An 18,899-nucleotide genomic window follows, 5' to 3' on the forward strand; every position below is an offset into this window, starting at 1 on the left:
TTAGCTGCTTGTGTAATCTCTTAACGGGGATGGTATATTGGGAGCCATGTTTCCATTCCAGTGTATTCATAAGCTCTTCCTTAAACCCTTCCGCTGCTGTGTTTAGAGGCACAGAGAGTAAGAGAGAATCTCAGCGCTGGACCCAAAAATAGCCCGCATTCTTTCCTCTGTGTTTCAGGAAGCATCAGAAGAGGCCGGATAACCCGTTCTCCCATGTCCCATCCTCTTTCCCCTCATCCTTTCTCACTCACTTCTCCTCATCAGCCATCCCTCTTCCACCATCTGTCTATTCTTTTCTCTGACGCCTCCTCTTTCTCTGTCTCTCTCCCGTCTCTCTATCCCTTCCTTCCTACCTTTCACCCAAAGTTCACCCCTCTCTGGGACTGTGCATCTCCTCTACTCTTCTTCCTCTGCACCATCACTTAGTAAGTCTTTCCAGCCCTCCATCTTTAATGGACTCACACTGAATACAGCCCATTAATGTCTTTACATACACGCCCACGCGAGTGAGAAACATTGTGTTGCATCATATTAAATGCACATGGAGGAGCATATTGCCTGGGATGAGCCTTGTTAAATGTATAGAACAATTACACAGTAATAGATGAATGGAGTCACTGTTGGCTGTAATGTTTCTGTCTTACATTTGGTGTGTGTCTCTGTCTGTCTTATATTTCTACATCTCTGTCTTGCTGAAACAAAGATCAAACAGCAACACAGTGATACATACAGAGAGCCTCAGTATGCAATAAGGAAAATTGCTTTTGCTGAAAATAGCAGGGGAAACCTGACCTTAGCAAGGTCATCGTTCTCTTACCGGAACTCTGGAAAGAGCTGACCTGTAGTTGTACTGTATGTGTGAGTGTGTGTGGGGGGATAGCTGAAACCCATTTACAACGCTTTCCAGGAGCTACTCATTGTTTGGAAAGTAGAGAGCTCTTTGGGGACAAGAGGGCTATATATAGACTGTACTTTGCAAGTGTGTATGCATGCATGTGAGTTTAGTAGAAGTCATCTCAGCGTGTGTTTAGAGTGTGTCACTTTTACAAAGCAAGCCCTGGTAGAAGAAGGGCAGCGTTTAGAGACTGGATGGTAGATGGTAGAGTAAAAGCCCAGGCATATCAGCGTCTAAAATGACCAAATTTAAAAATAAATAAACAAATAAACTGTTTGCATCACATTCACAGGTGAACTAAGAATTTTTGGCTTTTAACCAACAGCAAGCCACTTTGACAATGTTGACACCTGAGGAAACGGAGAACTGAAGAGTCCAACATGGAGTACGCTACTGTAGCTTATTAACTTAACCAACTTTTCTTGAACCTCTGCCTGAATAGAAACTGCACCGTAAAGGATGAATGCTTTGCAGACATGTGAGATAGAACTCGATGGTGCAAAACATATTTTCTTGATAAACTGCATGAACTTGTTGTTAGTGACCCGACTAACATATGGCGAGCAGACGTCCTGGTTTGTCCGGGACTGTCCTGGTTTCACCTTGGGTGTCCTGAGTCCTGACAAATATCTGTAGAACATTAAAATGTCCCTGTTTTCAACATTCAACATGAAATTATCCCAGTTTTCACCAAGTTTAAGGTTGAGTTTTTCCTTTAGTTTGTTGTTTTGTGTGTGTGTGTGTGTGTGTGTGTGTGTGTGTGTGTGTGTGTGTGTGTATCTGTTATGTAACAGGTCTTTACACAGGCCAACAGACCTCTGATACCGCTTCAAGGTGATGCAAATGATGTTTTGATTATTATTATATTATTCCAAGAAATTTAGCAAATATTTAAAAATGTGCTTCATGCTTTTTTTTGAGTAACTTAAATTGTGTTTTTTTTCTGGCGTCAGCCTTCTTTGCAATCCGCTATCCAGTCAAATATATGCTCATTGGGTAGTCTGCAGCATGCACATATATGTCAGCGTGCAGCACTGTTTTGCGTTGTGTTGCTGTTCACAGGCTCAGTCGTGCATGAAATCTACAAAAACCCGGTGACTGTGTTTGCTTTGTGTGACAGTTTGTGTCGCTGCCTCTGAGCCTTTTTCCCACTGCGAGAGCTGCTCCACTGTACTAAGTGTGTCAACAATACCAGCTGAGAGGCAGCCTTCAGTCCACACACTCCGGCTGCAGAGTAATCCTTAAAAGAGAGAAACTGGGAAAAAGAGTCGAGGGCGGCAGGGAGGGAGAAATATAGAGCAAGTATGTGGGAAGTGGAAGGATGGAGGCGAAAAGAGCAAGAGATTGAGCGATGGTGGAGTCGAAATTGACAGAGAGCGAGGAGAAAGCGTGGTTGAAAAGAGAGAGAGGGAGAGAGAGAGAGTTTTCAGTGTTTCAAAGGATTTCCCTATCACAGTCTCTGACACATTACATACACAGCTCACTATCGGCCCGACCCTGACAGCTGCACAAATTGGCTGAAAGAGGTTTCCTGGGCAAGGCCTTTGATCAGGTGTGCGTGTGTGTGTGTTGTGTCAGCCAGTGAGAGGAAAGAGAGATGTTATATATTTGTGCATACCTGGACGTCTGAGTGTATGTGTATGTGTGAGTGAAAAAGGGCTCTTTTGTGCTCCAAATCATGGTGGAATGTGATGAATGCCTATAGATAAGACTGGGTGTGCGTGTCAATGTGTGAATAAATGCTGGCAGTCTGGGAATGCTTTTGTGCGTGTGTGTGTGTGTGTGTGTATTGCATGTACTTGCATTGTGTTTGCAAGCACGCCATGTGTGCAGTGTGTCTTATCTGAAGCATGTTATAGCTTTTTTTCCAGTGATACTTCTCTTCCAGATGAAGCCTCGGGTCCTTTACTTCTATCTGACACTTCCCATCAAACATGCATCCATGTTATTTTTCAGAGGTGGTCGGTAAACAAACCCATTGTTACAATGCTCATATCGAATCAGCTCCCAACACAGTTCAGGCTTTGAAGCAGCGAAGTTTCCATTATCGTGATCACAGACGCCGCATGAAAGCGCACACACTCACTCCTCAGTGCATGTCGCACACTGCTGGGCACTGAGCAGCTTCTCTGGAGGAGTCTGCAGTTTGATGCTTTGCTCAGTGTGTCTGTTTTCTAGCAACAGAAAACCTGTCTTTAATAAGAATACAGTTTCAGAATATGAGAGTTAACCTTTCCTTGTCACTCCTCGCAAGGACAGGTTGCAGTTTTATTTTCAGGAAATTATTCTGTGGTGTGTTTAAGAAAATGGCTCCAGGGATGCTCCTCTGGGGACCATGTATGTCCACAGTCCTGCTTGTTAGTACGTCATACCTCTCCTCTAGCGCCACCAGCAGGTTGATATGAGCTTGTTTTATCATACCGGCTAATGAAAACCCAAAGATACTCAGTGTTACAGTGTACATGACAAACTAACTCACAAAATGTTTGACAGTTTCGCTTGATAAGTGACCCGCATAATTAATCGACTCTCACAACTGATAGTGATTTCTGTCCTGTTGATTGACTAATTGGTTACTTAATTTATTGAGTCAATTTTAGCTCGAGTGATGTTAATGTCTTTTCCACATTTGTAATGTCAGTGCCTTGCAGACTCAGAGATAATATTTTCACAGTGAACGCAGTATTTGGAATATTTTTGGGGAAAAAATAACCAAATTGCAAATGTAAGGGTTTTAGGAGACACTTGCAATACAGAGTAGGATTTGTCACAGCCATTAAAATGAAGCATTATGCCGTGTGGGCTTTTTTCATCTCTGTACTTTGCCATGTTTTTGTTGAAGTATATAGGCTCATTCTGGGCTGTTAGGGTAAGCCACTGGCCTGTAAATGACACTACTCCACAGGCACCGTCTCCTTTTATTGCTGCATGTCTGCTGTGCATGTGTTGAATCCTGTTAGTGCAGTCTGCCAGTTGAGAGAAGTACAGGTAATGGATTAATATCAGAGCTGGCTCAGGCTCCACATCGCTGTGTGGTGACAACCTGTCATTATCACAAACACCGACACACACACAAGCTCACACACGCTCACAAGCATTTGTGTACACACGTCTGCCAAATACAGTATACATCTGAGCACACATGCTCTCCTGTCTCACCCGTCTCTCTCCCCTCCCTCCACATTCTTGCCCTGTCTCTCTCTCTCGTCGTTGTAGCACACAGAGGAACTGGTCTGTGATCATCTCAAACTGCAGCCCGGCCTTGAGCCGGTTCCTTACAGTGGGACCAACACTGAGACCAGCAGTGTGGTCCAATCATCAGAAATGTTATGTCTTATGTCTTTTCCACCACTTTCCCTTGACGCCTGTGGAAAATGTCATGAGGTCAAACAGAGTGTTACTGTACAGCTCTGTGGTTCATCAGTCAACTGTATGAACTACACTGCAGACTGGAGTTAACAGTGACAATAGATCCACGTTTAGGTTTCGCTCGTCTCCTCTGTGAAGCGTTTGTATCCTCACTGTGCTACATTGTTAGAAACTATGACTAACTGGTTGTGGGTCACATCTCTCTCCTGAATATGATTGTATGCAAACAGTTGTCAAGTTTAACAACAGCATAGACCAACAAATCTACTGCAGCTATCTTTATATCGTAAGAGCCACAACTCAGCAAGCACCTTGAAATGTTGCCTTGGTTGTGTTTTGAGGTTGTTATGGCTGACACAGGCTGTGGATGTGTAATGTGACACATTGATTAATTGTTGTCATGAACATTGTGCGTCGCTTGAAATATTGCTGCCACAAGGAATTGTGGGACGGCCTTATCTCCTTTACTTTCTTAAAGGATGTGCCACTGTATCCTATGCTAAAGGAGATAAGAAAGGCAGTATTGAAGCACTTTTCCTCAGCATTTAGAGAATTTGAACAGCTCTTATCGCGGCTGCCACGTCGATACTTCTGCATGATTTCACTCAGTTAGGAACCTTCCTAAGCAAAAAAAATGCTGTTCGACCACCACCCTGAATTTGTTGTCAAGCCAGTGGAGCAGTTTTGCTCCAAACATCAAGGAAGCAGACGAGCAGAGTGTTTTGAAGGCTGCTGTCATATGAGCCATCTGGCTTGTTTACTTCCTCTAAACTTAACCTAATAGGTTGCCTAATGCAGCGGGCAGGCAGGGGTGGGTGTGCACTCTGAGACCAGCAGTTCCAAACACTCATTAATCCTCGCACTGCCCCTCCTCCCTGCCAGAAATGGTCATCTTATTAAGTCATTTAGTCAGCATTGAGCTGTGTAATTGGACAGTGCAGACCGATAGGAAACCTTTGAGTAAGTTAGTGGTGATAAAGGGCCCAAGCCATGTTGATGGCCTGGTTTTTGCACGCTTGACTGAAACTTCTTAAGCACAGTAAGTGTGCCCAAAATGTGCAGATTTGTGTGGTTTAACAAACAGTTGACACAGTGCCTTGAAGAAGAAAGGTCACTGGTATCAGTCATTTGTTTCAAGAGGAATTAGAAATGATTGAATGATCACATTTTAACATTTTAGACTAAATGGCCTGTCAAGACAGCTGATGCAACCTTTATTGTGCACTGATTTGCAAATACACACTACCAACCACCACATGCTCAGGGCCTTCTGTCCATCGGTGCTTTGTGAACCTCTCAACTGAACTGTCGATAAGGCTAACTTAAAGCCCGTGAAGTCACAGGTGCTAGCATGCAGAACAGCCTCATCTTGTTATTGACACAAGCTCCCATAGTAAGCCATGATCATAATTACTAATTACACATATCCTGCTTCCTTAATTTGATGTGTTTCCTGTTGAATCAAGATATTGGTGTGCGACTTGATGCAGGAAGAGATTATGTAAAAGGATGCGAGTTCATTAGAAAGATGATGTTTTGTTTGACGGGTAGGGCTGAGCAGCAGAAATTTATAATAACTTCTTACGACATTATGAAATTTGTTATCATTAATGGCACCGAAAATGAGAATTAAAATGTTTTTCATGGTGTTGTGACCTTAAATGACCTTTTCCTTTCCTTTTTTTTTTTCTCCATCTCTACAGCAGTCCTATGCTCCTCCCCCTCCGCCCATGGCTCCGCCCAGCCCCAGCACCACAGGAGGAGGAGGAGGAGGTGGAGGTGGAGGTGGAGGTCATGGAGGAGGACTAGTGGAGCAGCTTAGTAAGACCAACCTGTACATCAGGGGCCTGCCGCCAGCCACCACTGACCAGGACCTCATCAAACTCTGCCAGCCGTGAGTTCTGTTCTATTCTATCCTGTTCTGTTAATGTGACGCTGTCCTCGCTCAGCGGAGGCATCCTTCAGCGCAGCTGAGCAGAATTCACTCCTGCTCCTCTCGGTTCAGCTTGTGGTAATTAGTTTTGCGTGAGTCCAACAGCAGCTAATAATGAGTATCAACACTTTGCTCTTGACCTCTCTGTCCCTCCCCTGTGCTTCCTCAGAGGAAAAAACACAACCCAGCTGGGCCTAACCCATCCGCTCCCTCCTGCACTTGGGTCATCGACACACATGTTGCACAAGGACAGACGCACATACTTCCCTCTATCCGTCAGCGGAACAATGTAAACTCTTTGAGACATTTCTTGTTCAGAGACATGAAAATATTTTACAGCACGGCAGGTCACTCTGCTCATTCCACGATAATAGAAGTAAAATTATGCTGAATAGATGTGTAATTGCATTGATTTGCCAATCCTCTAAGCATTTTAGTAAAAGCCATATTTGAACTAATCTGCAGGATTGGTGTTGGAGCTGATGAAGGCATCCACTCATTATTCACCAGCAGCTATGTTACATTTGAACAAACAGTGATGAAGTGTTTGTTTTAACCCACTGTGCATCAATTGTCATACACAGCTTGTGTTGTGAATGTCCCATTGCTCTCTGTTAAAAACCCTAAAAACACTGAGATTGGCAGTTTGTTTTTAACCTTGGTTAACATCTTAACAGTCTCACCGCAAGATCCACCCAGTAGCTGCTCTAATTAAAAAGATGAGAAAGATGGAAACGATAAAAATAGGAAAACACAATAGTTGTTGCTCGGATTATTTTGTTTCCCAACATATTGGACACAAAAAGGATGGAGAGGAGAGTGAGAATATTCTGTGCAATGATAACAAATGGAACATTGAATGACACCCTGTGAGCAGGTTAACACAACTTAACATCACTCGAGACACTTAAATTACTTGCATAGGAGTTTCAGGCAAAAATACTCCATTCACACCTTGTAATAACACTCCTGGAAACCAGTCTTTACACCACAGGGTCAGAGCATGTCACTGCCAATGATGCTTTTCCACTAACATGCTGATATGATACTAGAAGAAGAGCCTCCCCTCACAGTAATAAAGCCGAGCCTGCCTGTTCTTCTTGATGATATATTGGTGAATGATACAGCTGTCCTGATTATTCCTTGATTGTAGTAACTTCAGCCGTTTGGCACCTCTCATCCTGTTCTCATCCATCATGCTAAGAGCCGATCCTGCACATTTCATTCCCAATTGTCCCCATGTGGGCAAGCTGAGTCAACACAGAATGTAATGCAAACGATAAAGCAGCTGTCCCTGAGAGGGTCTTGTTTGCCTACAGCTATTACCTGATAATATCAAATGTAATTGGAGAAGGATACGTTGAGCTAAATATTCAGCAGGTAAAGGCTTTAAATGGTAATAAACATGTGTAACTGATCTAATTGATTTTGGAGTAAAGAAAAAGTTGGATGGAAATAGAATATGAAGACTCTAATGCTCACACGCACGCACACACACACACACACACACACACACACACTCACCAAACCTTGCCCTTCTGCGTGTCAGCTGCAGTTCAAGCCTGTTGTATTTCAGCTTAGCCCTGGAGGCGTTCTGGAGAAACAGGGTGAAAAATGGGGGCCAATAAAAGTTTCATTAGAGGACCAGTCAGTGTGCCAAGTGGCCAGTAACATTTAGGAAAGGTCAGCGGGGGAGGAGGGGGCTGTGTGTGCTGTTGGGCAGCAGTCTTAGGCTTGGGTTTCCAAATCTCCCCGGCTTTGGGAAATAGAGTGGCAGTTTCCTGTCACTCACTGACATGACGTGCACACACACACCGGCGCGCGCACACACACACAGGCTTTTCATTCATGCACACAATTACAATGAATCACAGAAGGACAGTCCCTTGACAGTGACACTCACACACATACACACACACACTCTTTCAAATCAATGTCATCCTCATCTTTATTGTTACCAAGTGTGGCTTTTTTGTGTGCCAGCCCGCCCACCAGCATCGTCCTCTCCCTTCCCGTTCAGTCATCCTCCTCATTTCCTCCCTACATCCTTCTCCCACTGCCCCCCCCCCCCCCCCATCGCTCCCTCTCTCTCTCTCTCTCTCTGTCTCTGTGCCAGTTCTCAGAGTGTCACTGAAAAGTGCTGTTGTCAGCTGACATTTCCAATCACTCCCCCGGTCGCCCAAACTATGGACACACTTTTAACGTCTGGGGACAGAGCAGAACGTGAGCGGAATTTAAAGCAGAGCACAAGGGCAATTTCTCTCTCGCCTGCTCGCCTCCGCTCACACTTGTTGTCTCTCTGTCTCTCTCTCATATCTATCTATCTATCTGTCTGTCTGTCCGTCTGGTTGTGTGACGACAGATGAGCTTCAACTTCTCAAGGCCACTTCTTCCCTGAAGAAGAATATAAAACGCTGAAAAAGTTCACAATCTGTCAATAATCAGCAGCAGCTGAGTTAGAAAACAAAAAACAAAAACAGAAATGGCTCATGGAAAGTTGAAACTTTTCGCTCGGGTGTGCTGGATGTATTGGTTGCAGTTGATTGACGTGAAGCCTGAATCCTAGAAATCTCTTTCTGTCCTGTCATGTATTATCCAATAGTTCAAAGACAGATTCCATCTTTAATTATCTCACTATTTGATGAGCAAAACTCTGTGGACAAGAATTAATTGCATGTACCGCTTTGACCTCTCTTCTCTTGACTAGGAGCAGTATTATTGTTGGACGGTGTCCATTTTTTCTTTACAATGACGGCTTCAGTCTTGTGGATTAAAACACTTGTACATCTGGTACACTTTTGCTCACAATGACAGTTTCCTTTATTGACATCCAGAACAACTCATTACTGTACTGTACTTGAACAAAGGCTTTGATTATCTTAGTCTGATTATGACAAAACTGTTGAGAAAAAAAAAAAAATTGGCGTGGAAACATCTGATTTTATTTTCAAAACTAGTATTTTTTCTGAAATGACATGAAAGGCCCGGCACACCTGCTCAGGTGTTTTCAGTTATTCCGGCTGATTAGACCTCTACTCAGGTGGGCGAAGCTATTCTGGGAATTGCATGTGCTCAGCCAACTACATGCATCAGTAAGAATGATAAAAGTGTAATTTGTCCCAGTTTGGCTGGTGCAACAAAACTAACTGCAGCGAGAGGTGTGTGTCAATCACACACAGTCTGCCTCTGCCCACACAGTCCACAGAAGGGCTCTAATCATCCGAAACGAGTGAAATCACCTGCGTAGGTGTACCACAGGTGTGTCATTAGTCATGTTCTCTGTTGCTCTGATTTCATCGGATCTTACAAGGAATCTATGTGCCCCAGATGAAAAAAGTGACAAATCAACAGGTAAATCTGCCCGAATGATGAATCAGAAGCGCTTGTTGGATGGTCTGTAGCGTTAGAAACCTCCTCCCCCGACGCCGGAATTGGGGGGGCCGTGTCAGACAATTTCTGTCACACAATTTCTCTCACTTTCCTAAAACGATGATCCAACATTCAAAGCCACTTCACACAGCGATTGACCAGCTGTTCGGAGGTGAGGAAGCAGGGTTTGAACTTCTCTCCGGTGCTCTTTTTTCATCCCTTACACATCTGTTTCTGTCACCTTTTGTGTTTCCAACCGAGTGCAACACCATGAATGCCTTCCAGACTATGAATGCCCTTCAGACAGAGAGACTGCCTGAAAGCATGCGCCGTTTTCCCCATTTGAGTACTATTGAGTGTTGCCCCTCATATGGTGAATAACTTTTATGCCCCAATCAAAAGCTATAAACATTATTGCCTTCCAGCATGGTCAGATAACATGTCTTACGAACGTCCTTTTCTACCATGAGCCGCCAAGGGTCAACAGTTCTTTTGTCACACCTAATTTCATTGTACTTATTTTGATAGAAGATGCTATATTTAGGATCCTAAAGGGAGAAGGTATTGAGCTCTCTGAAGAGTTATGGCCAGGGATGTAGTGGAGATTAAACTCATCTAAACTCAATTTACCCACCATTGTATTTGAAATAGAGTAATACCTAGCTAGTTGGTCTGACATAAATCTTTATAGCAATAGTTCACACTCTACCCCATTGTTATCAGATGAAAGGGAAATAAGAAAAAGAAACGAAAAGCATCCACTCATGTTTTTTCCTGAAAATGAAATTGCTTTTTTTTTTTTTTTTATTTATTCCTGCAATTGTTTACCTTATGATCACCACAAATGTGTGGTCATACAGTAGTTTACTCGCTTTAGTACACCACTGCTACAAATATCAACTCTGAATGCACCTCTGAACCAGAGCGCCTTGCTGCTACTGATTTAAACTTCATGGCAGATCAACTTAACGTTTCAGTGACACCGAGCCATCTTCTGAATTTACAGCACATTGCCTTTTTCATCATGGAAGTACTTCAATTCTTTATTGCGCCAGAACATGTTAAACTACATATGGGGAATGAACCTCTGAAGCACTGAACTCTCGCAGTCCTCCCTCTGTGTTCGTCTGTGTCTAACTGGCAGAGACAGGGGAAAATGAAGGAAATGCAAGAGACAAGACAGCTGTATTGGATCCCCAATTAGGAGATACCACACACAGAGACGAACCTGCGTGTGTGCTCGTGCACACACACCCACGCGCACTCCAACACATACGCAGCCTCAGACGGAACACACACACGACTTGGGAACACAACGTGCACATATACATAATGTATATAGACACTCACAGACATCCTGGAGAGATGTAGAAATGGTGTGTGTGTGTGTGTGTGTGTGTGTGTGTGTGTGTGTGTGGGTGGCTGTCGTTCAGTAGACATCAAACAGTGAGCATCCATAGGCTGACGGTGTTCCACACGGAAATGAAAACACGGATCTGATGCTGTGAGGGCCCTCTGAGGACTGTCATTAACACTTCACACACACACACGCACGCACACACACACACACACTCTGCACACAGATTTTGTCAAGCCTGCCAAAATTGAGTGCGCTGACTTGCGTATTGACATTCCTCCTTAAATCTCAACAGTGTGGGAAATACAGTCAGTTTCAGTGGTCTTACTGTTCTTTGTGGATCGCGTTTCTTGGTGGGGGAAAAAAAAATCAAAAGTTGGGCTTTTGGAAAGGATTCTAAGGAGTTTCCATGTGTTGAAGAAGACACGGAGCTCGTCTTAAAAGGACTGTCGTAGTGAAAGTCGGTCTGTCAGGCGTCCCCCCGACCGATGCTGTGGAAAGACGCTCTTCTCTGGCTAAGTGCTGTGTTGTTGGGCTTTGTAACATTTCTGTGAAGCCAAATAAAACAGAGAATTAAAGGTTAGCCAGCTATGCCTGGCGAGTGCTTTACGATATGAAACACCTTTTTGATTAATGTAGACACTTCTGCAAGCTGAGGAGTTCGCTAATGAGACAAAATCTGTGAATTGAAATTTAATTCCTGAAAGCCTGAAAAAACAACGCAGGGGAAGTGTAAAATAAACCTCTTATTAGTAGTTTTAAATACACAATTATCTTCTGGTGGACATTGTATTTACAACTACTCGTGTTCTTGAAATGTAAGCTTTGCTATACACGCAGGGGATCAGGATTTGTTGGATTGAGGGTGAACTTTCAGCCTGATGTCATCCTGTGACACAAACCACTGAGCGAGCATCCTTATATTACAGGGAGGAGAAAAGTTTGGTTACAGAACTACACATCTAGCTGTGGTTTAGATCCCTTCGACAAGCTTGTTGGAAGGCTGCTCCACTGTTGCTTCACACTTCATTATGGTCTCTTTAGTCATGATGAGCATCCAGTGGAAACAAATTACATACTCGGATCCCTTTCAGAACCTATTCACTTGCTCTTTCTTTGGCAGAATGGAAGGCGATGGAATAAGGAAGTGCTAACCCTAACCATCTGTTTCTTTGTAGTCCTCTGTTGGTATGTTGTAAGTATTTGAATAGTTGTTATGAGTGCTTCCTGTGTCGCTGCCGTTGGGAGCACAGGTCGATGTTATTTCAGCTAGCTCCAGGCTTCTGCTGGAATCAATGAAAGGGTTCCAGTTAGGACGGAACAGGACATTCTGCACTTTCCTCTCCCCGCACTCCACGCACTCCTCAACCTCTTCACTTCATCATCTGATCATTATCAATACTTTCTTCCATTTCATCACCACAATAGCAAATTGTTGTAGCTGTCTGGATAAAATGGAATTTTGCCACTGAATCAAGTCCAGAGTGAGACATTCGAATGGTGCAGTGTTGTAATTTAACATTTCCCCCAGAGCCACGCCGTCAACCCGCTCCTCTCCTCTCGTTTTCAAGTCTAGCCAAATTGTGTACCTAGAGAGAGAACAGGTGGACTTTTACATCGCACACATCGATGTGACAATAAAACACACACACAGCCACGCATTAAACACATGCTGTATTTGTTTTCCACTTGGTGAAAACAGACAGCGGTGAACATATTTTTTCAAGATTTGTAATGTGTCGAGCCAGGTAGCCCTCTTTTTGTCCTTCTCTCTCCCTCTCACTCTCTCATTCTTTGTCTCGCACGCACGCACACACACACACACACACACACACACACACACACACACACACACACACACACACACACACACACACACGAAAAGGAATAAAACAGTCTGGAAATGTTTCACTTTTCTGCTGGGAAAAACAACCTGCCAAAACACCGATGGCGCATGAGATCTTTGTCATGCATTCATACTCCACACACACACACACACACACACACACATGCACGCAAACACACACAATTGCAAGGAATCACACCCAAACAAGTATTTGTATGCTTAAACGTGTCCACGTTCACCCACACGTGCGCAGTAGGTGTTTACACTCATACGCTGACACACAGACAAACACCAAGTTTTGATCACAGCGAGGCACAAGTCAACACAGAGCCGGGTATTGCCAGATGGTGTGTGTAATGTGTGTGATTACCGCTTTGGTGTTTTTGATCGATGATGTTGCCGTGCGTGTGTGTCTGCATGTGCATTTGACTTTGCGAATATGTGTGGGCCATTAGTCCTGACTTGTTTTTTTCAGTGTTTTTGCCAGCGCTAGGCCAGAGACCTTGTTTACCACCAGCCATGACTTCGTCACGATTGTTGGATTTGTAAATACCCTAAAAAATATCTCAAATTTTGTGAAAATGTGTGATAATCGAGTAGTTTAAAAAAAAAAAAAAAGCGGTGATTTTTCTCTACCAATTTCCAGATCATAAGCTGCTCAACTGTCGTGTTATGTGTGATAGCAGCCTTTTAAAGCCTTTTTTCTGTCTTTATTTCTATCGTCTCCTGTCCCAATAGAATTTGATGTGAGGCTGTCAGGCGGGCTAGTTTCTGTTCTCTTCTCCTCACTGACAGAAGCAGTTGGCTGACAGACACTCTCCTCCTGGTGACAACTAAATGATCTCTTCTTTATTAAACACCTCTTACTATCTCTCTATCGCTCCCTGACTACCTCGCTTCCTCCTTGCCTTCAGTGTCTCTTTTTATCTTTTGACTGACTGCCCTCCCGCTCCTCATCTATTTCTCATTCCTCCGAGTCTCTCTCCCCCTCTCTTTGTCTCCTTCCTAGTTGTCTCCCTGTTTTTCTCTAAAAGGAAAGGGGGACTATACGTCCATCCCTCACCTGTGGCCATCAGCCAGTGAGCTAGCCAGTCAGCCAGCTTGTCATTCTGTCAATCTGCTTGATAGTCACTCAGCCAGCCAGTCAGTCATTGTGCAGCAGTGTTAAAACATTAATTAAAAAGTCTCATCCACAGAGCCAGGCAGTGATCTAGACTGATCTCAGCGATCCAAGCTTTCTGTCTCTGTCTTTTTCTCCCTCTCCCCTCTTTGTCTCTCATCTCTCCACATACCTTCTCAGCCTCAGGTTTCTGTATGTTTCGCGCTCCTCTCTTTCCAAGAGGACTGAAAGACGGGGCTGATAAGAAACATTATTAACTTCTTTCTGAGAACAGAGAGCTGGAGAATAGAAGTGGGATGGAGGAGGAAATAAGGGAAGAAGACAAAGAGAGAGGCAGAGGTGTCGACCGTAAGAAAGAGAGTAAGGTAGCGAAACGGACAGGAGACATTAAAAGTTGGCAGAGAGAACAGATAGAAAGAAGTGTGGAGGTTGTCTCTCTCCCTCATAGGCCCTCCAAGCAGGACTGGGTGCCATACAGATGTCTGGTTATTATCATCATTTATGAGACAGTACTGTGTGTGTTCTGAGGCCCACGAACGGGATTTGAAACAGATAAGGGCAGAATGGAAAGAGAGAAATTTTTACTGTGATAAAGTCTCCCCAAAAAAGTCTGTTATGGTCGGACAGTGTTCTATTTTCTGTGCAGTTTTACTCTTTTCTTTCATTGTATCAGCTTCATTTCAAACCTACACCTAAACAGGCGACATAGCTTGAATTTAGACAGTGGTGCTTTGAGTTAAATGCTAATGCTAGCATGGCAAACAATGTTTACCATATTCAACCACCTCAGTTTAGACTGTTAGCATGCTAACAAGCTCACAAAACAAAGGTGAGGCTGATGTACATGCCATTGGTTTTGCAGGTATTTGATCACAAACCAAAGTATTGGACAGATACCACCCTTTGTTTGCATAAGACTCAAAGAACAACCGATATTGCTTCAGGTGTTAAAAATAGCGAGACTGATTCATCCACTCACCAGAATGTTTCATTGTTGTTCTTACAGATATGGGAAGATTGTGTCAACAAAGGCCATCCTGGACAAGAACACCAATCAATGCAAAGGTGAGTGAGGACCCACTGACTTCATCCCGTGTGGTTAGCTGTGAACTTACAAAGCCACTCTTACTTCACAAACTTGGATTTTGATATAAGATTTGAGTCTGGTAAACATCAATTGAGAATTAATGACACTTGGCAGACAAATCAGTGCATTATGGGAGTGGTTTTGTACTTTTTTCGTATCCCCAATTAATCAATGCCCAAAGGTTTTTACAATGGGCTAAGATGTCTGTCAGCAGTGTGACGTCAAATTAAAACAAATGACTCCAGCTTGCACAAGCCACCCAGTGTGCAGTTACACATGTGTTTTGCCTCTTGTGTGTTGCTATGTGGTAATGCTATGTGTACAGTGTATACAACACAACAGTACTGGCTGCCATAGCGAGTGTGTCATCCTTTAATCTGTCTAAATGATGCACTGCTGGAGTACCTTCATTTGATTTACGTCTCCATGAAGATGATTTCAGGATTGCACCCTAATGATACTCAGAGTCAAGCAGCTTTTGAAAGCAAGACATTTGCATTGTTGTCATTGGCCAAATCAAAACGGAGAACGGCGTACAATAGCTACAGCGTGTTTGAGATTGTCTCTGTGGTGAATGAGGCTCACTCAAGTGTCTTTGACGAGTGTCTGCTTGATTGTTGGAGTGGTCTGAACAAAGCGCTAATCAATATGATTGAAGTCGTGCGCTTTTGAAGAGGCACACAAGAGCATGTGTTCAGCATGATTGCTGCTCATTTGCCGAGGCTGTGCTCAGAAGGTATACTGACATGGTTTAGGACAACAGCACAAATGCCCTGTAATCAGTGGATCAGCCTCAGTGGTATGAGTGAGGGAAAAGTCAGTCTGATTGATAATGATGGCAGAGATGTTAATGTGAATTCTAAGTCTGTCTGCTGTGATTACTTAGGATAAAATATTTTGAGTAAATGATTGCAGTCCTGCCTGTCTTAACATTATAATGGGAACACCAAACTTTACTGAATCTCCCCTGGAAACACTTTTCTTTCAGTTATGATCTTGGATCTTTCTAATTGGCCAGTTATATAATTCTTATAATCTTCATCATTCCATTACCTGCTTTGGCATCACATAATCAAACATGGCTTTGAGCTCCGAAAGCATCTTGAAATGCCTGTCCTGACATCATTACAGCGTAGCCGACGGGAAGGCAGAAAATTCTATAAAGCCAGTGATAATTATCAGTTATTCTTCCATTTTCTCAACTCATTAGATTTTTTTCATTGGTGTTACTTGGAAAGGGGTTTTAAAATCCTGATTCAGTTCAGCCTTAGTGCTCTAGTTCATGATTATTATGTTTTCCAATTATGGCTTCATACTTCTTTTTAGTATGATTTACAGATGGGAAATAGCATCTGATTTATTTAAGATCACATTGGATCTGAAAAGGCCATTTACATCCAGTGCTTACAAATTAAACCCAAACCAACCAAAGTATTGCCTGTGTAGCCAAAGCCTGATGTAGCATTTTCCTCTGTGCCATAGGACAACCTCAACAAATACACTACTTACTCCTGTTTGAGTAACGTTTGCCAAAAACTACAGTGACCACTTGTTTAAGGCACAAGGTCACTGAGTTTATTTTATTTTTTTTAATAATAATAACGTATCTGTGACCTGGCCTAAGAGCCACAGACAGGGTAGGGATGTAGGAAAGTATTCAGTGACAGACCACTGAATGTTGGTTTTGGTCTTCTCACGGGATTTTATTTATATTTTATTGACAATAAGAATTTTCATCTGCCCTATGTTGACTGTCTGCGTGGACTGTGCAGGCCAGAGTTTATGACTGTGAGGACCGTACACACAGAAGAAGGTGTGAACACATACTTTTACGCAGACATGCAATGTAATATCAACAGAACTGCCCGTGCATCTAATGTTCATCTCTCTTCCATTTCTGTCTGACATCAGATATCATCGGGTGGTTCATGGCTCCAGACTGAAGCGGCAAGTTGACAGCCAGGTTTAAAGTCCAGATGACTTGAAAAATGTCTTTTTAACCCTTTTAGACCACTTCCTCACATTCAACCGCTGATATCATGACATCTACTCATGAATCAGCCTTCAGCTTTTTCGGGGCACAGAGCTAAGATTGATTAGTTAGCTACGTAGCAGCAGCATGGTACATCTCTCGTTTGCCACCTCAAACCTTGTTCTGTCGCCCCAAAACATGGCGGTTACAGACCCGCTGGCCACAATTTATTTACTTTGAAGAAAGTGTCGTCTGTGACAGCTCCAGATTATACACGAGATATTGTACAATGGACTGCTTCAGCAACCACATGGAGCATACGATGGGCTCCGTCTCTCTCCCTGACAGATACTGTTATCCCTTCAGTGTACACCATCAGGATAGCAGTATCTCCACCTCCTGCAGTTGGAGCGGTACGTCTGCCTGCTCCAGTAACAGGGGTGGTAGTGTTGAAGGAGGCAAGTAGTCTTCTATGATTGAATGGAGGCTACCATTGAACCAACATGAACCTGTGTGTTTGTGAGCGTTTGTGAGCGTGTGTGTGTGTGTGTGTGTGTGTGTGTGTGTGTGTGTGTGTGTGTGTGTGTGTGTGTGAATGAATGATAGGGGTATTCTTGGCACCGGATCTGGTACTATATAAGCCTTTATGAGAAACTGTTTCAAAATGCAAACCGACACATTCAGCCATATATTTCTGCTTATTATTTAATGTACAGAATACCCAGAATGCAGCAGCTGCAGCTGTAGCAGCATAGGCAATTTTGTACAGGCTGTGGCCCTCATCAGCTATTTCACTGCTTGTGTTGTAGACTTCATACATCTCTTAGCCAGTTGTTAACTCACAATGAAGGAGTTTCATTATCAGTCGGCCATTAGAATGCCTTACAACCGGATAAGTGTTGGTTTGATTGCAGAGGCATTCAGTGGGGACAAGATAAGTGCTTAGCGTGACTAAGAGAGTACAAATTGGCACGGAGAGTCCTCTTGGAGAGGGAGGGTTGGATGGGAGGAGGCATGGGGAGGTGGAGGGAGGGGGTAAAAATAACCTGGGGCTGACAGAAAAGGAAGGGGACCCTTTGAAACTGATGATTTAGCAGACAGCCTCTTCTTTTCAGGAAGATTTTGCAGAGAGGAAAGAGAGAGAGGTAGAGAGCGTGAGAGATCCTGACAAACAGACAGGTGAATAAAGTCTTCCTTTGCAGTCTGCAGGGATAGTGTTCGATCTTTTTGTACACAGCTGTTGCCATGTGACAGCCTTGTGATCCCAATTTCTGTGATGGTTTTAGTTCATCTGAACGATTTTGTGCTGTTCAATCAACGCAAGAAATGCACCGTCGACAAGGCCTCTTTGCTTTTTTTGCGGAGCAACATGTAAATAAATTGCTATGTGGTGCATTTAAATGACAGCCCTAAATAACACCATCCTGGTAGAAGTGTTGTATGATACATATCGTATGGATTTTCTTTGTGAATCCTGAGCGTTGGAGCAGGCTCAATGTTAAATACACTGACAGTGCTCTAGTTAGCAGCGTGGGAGCTCTGGGGGAGGGAGAGGGCACAGAGCACAGGATGGAGGAAGGAAGGGAGAGGAAACCACTTTAGATTGTAAAGGATTTCCATTTCCCAAAGACAAGTGCCCTCCCTCTCACTGTCTCCATGTCTCCTGTTTTCTGCATCCCTCCCTCTCCCTTTTCTCATCCCATTCTTACTTTCTCTCCCTCCCTCTCCCCCCAACTCACTGCCCCCCCCCCCCCCCCTCTCCTCCTTCGCTCCGTCTCTCCTTTTCCCTCTGTACTCAGTTAGCCCATTCTAATGGCCCAAGGCCAGGAACTCTGGGAGCTCAGGAGATTAGATTGGAGCTAGGGATGTGTGTGTGTGTGTGTATGTGTGTGTGGGTGGGTGGATGTGTGTGTGTGTGTGAGAGTACTCATGTTTATCTGTGCTTCCATCT

At 43.7% G+C, this 18,899-nt stretch overlaps 1 protein-coding gene across 1 annotated transcript in view; it reads left to right on the forward strand.

Annotated features, from left to right (window-relative positions):
- LOC143324805 (RNA-binding motif, single-stranded-interacting protein 3-like) overlaps positions 1–18,899 on the forward strand; it is a 107,017-nt gene that overhangs the window by 25,336 nt on the left and 62,782 nt on the right. Inside the window, exons 2-3 of the mRNA XM_076737547.1 lie at positions 5,968–6,158; positions 14,896–14,954. Coding sequence (XP_076593662.1) covers positions 5,968–6,158; positions 14,896–14,954 — 250 coding nt within the window. The remainder of the gene's footprint in view (positions 1–5,967; positions 6,159–14,895; positions 14,955–18,899) is intronic.

The sequence above is a fragment of the Chaetodon auriga genome, chromosome 8, assembly GCF_051107435.1.
Source record: "Chaetodon auriga isolate fChaAug3 chromosome 8, fChaAug3.hap1, whole genome shotgun sequence".
Lineage (NCBI taxonomy): Eukaryota > Metazoa > Chordata > Actinopteri > Chaetodontiformes > Chaetodontidae > Chaetodon > Chaetodon auriga.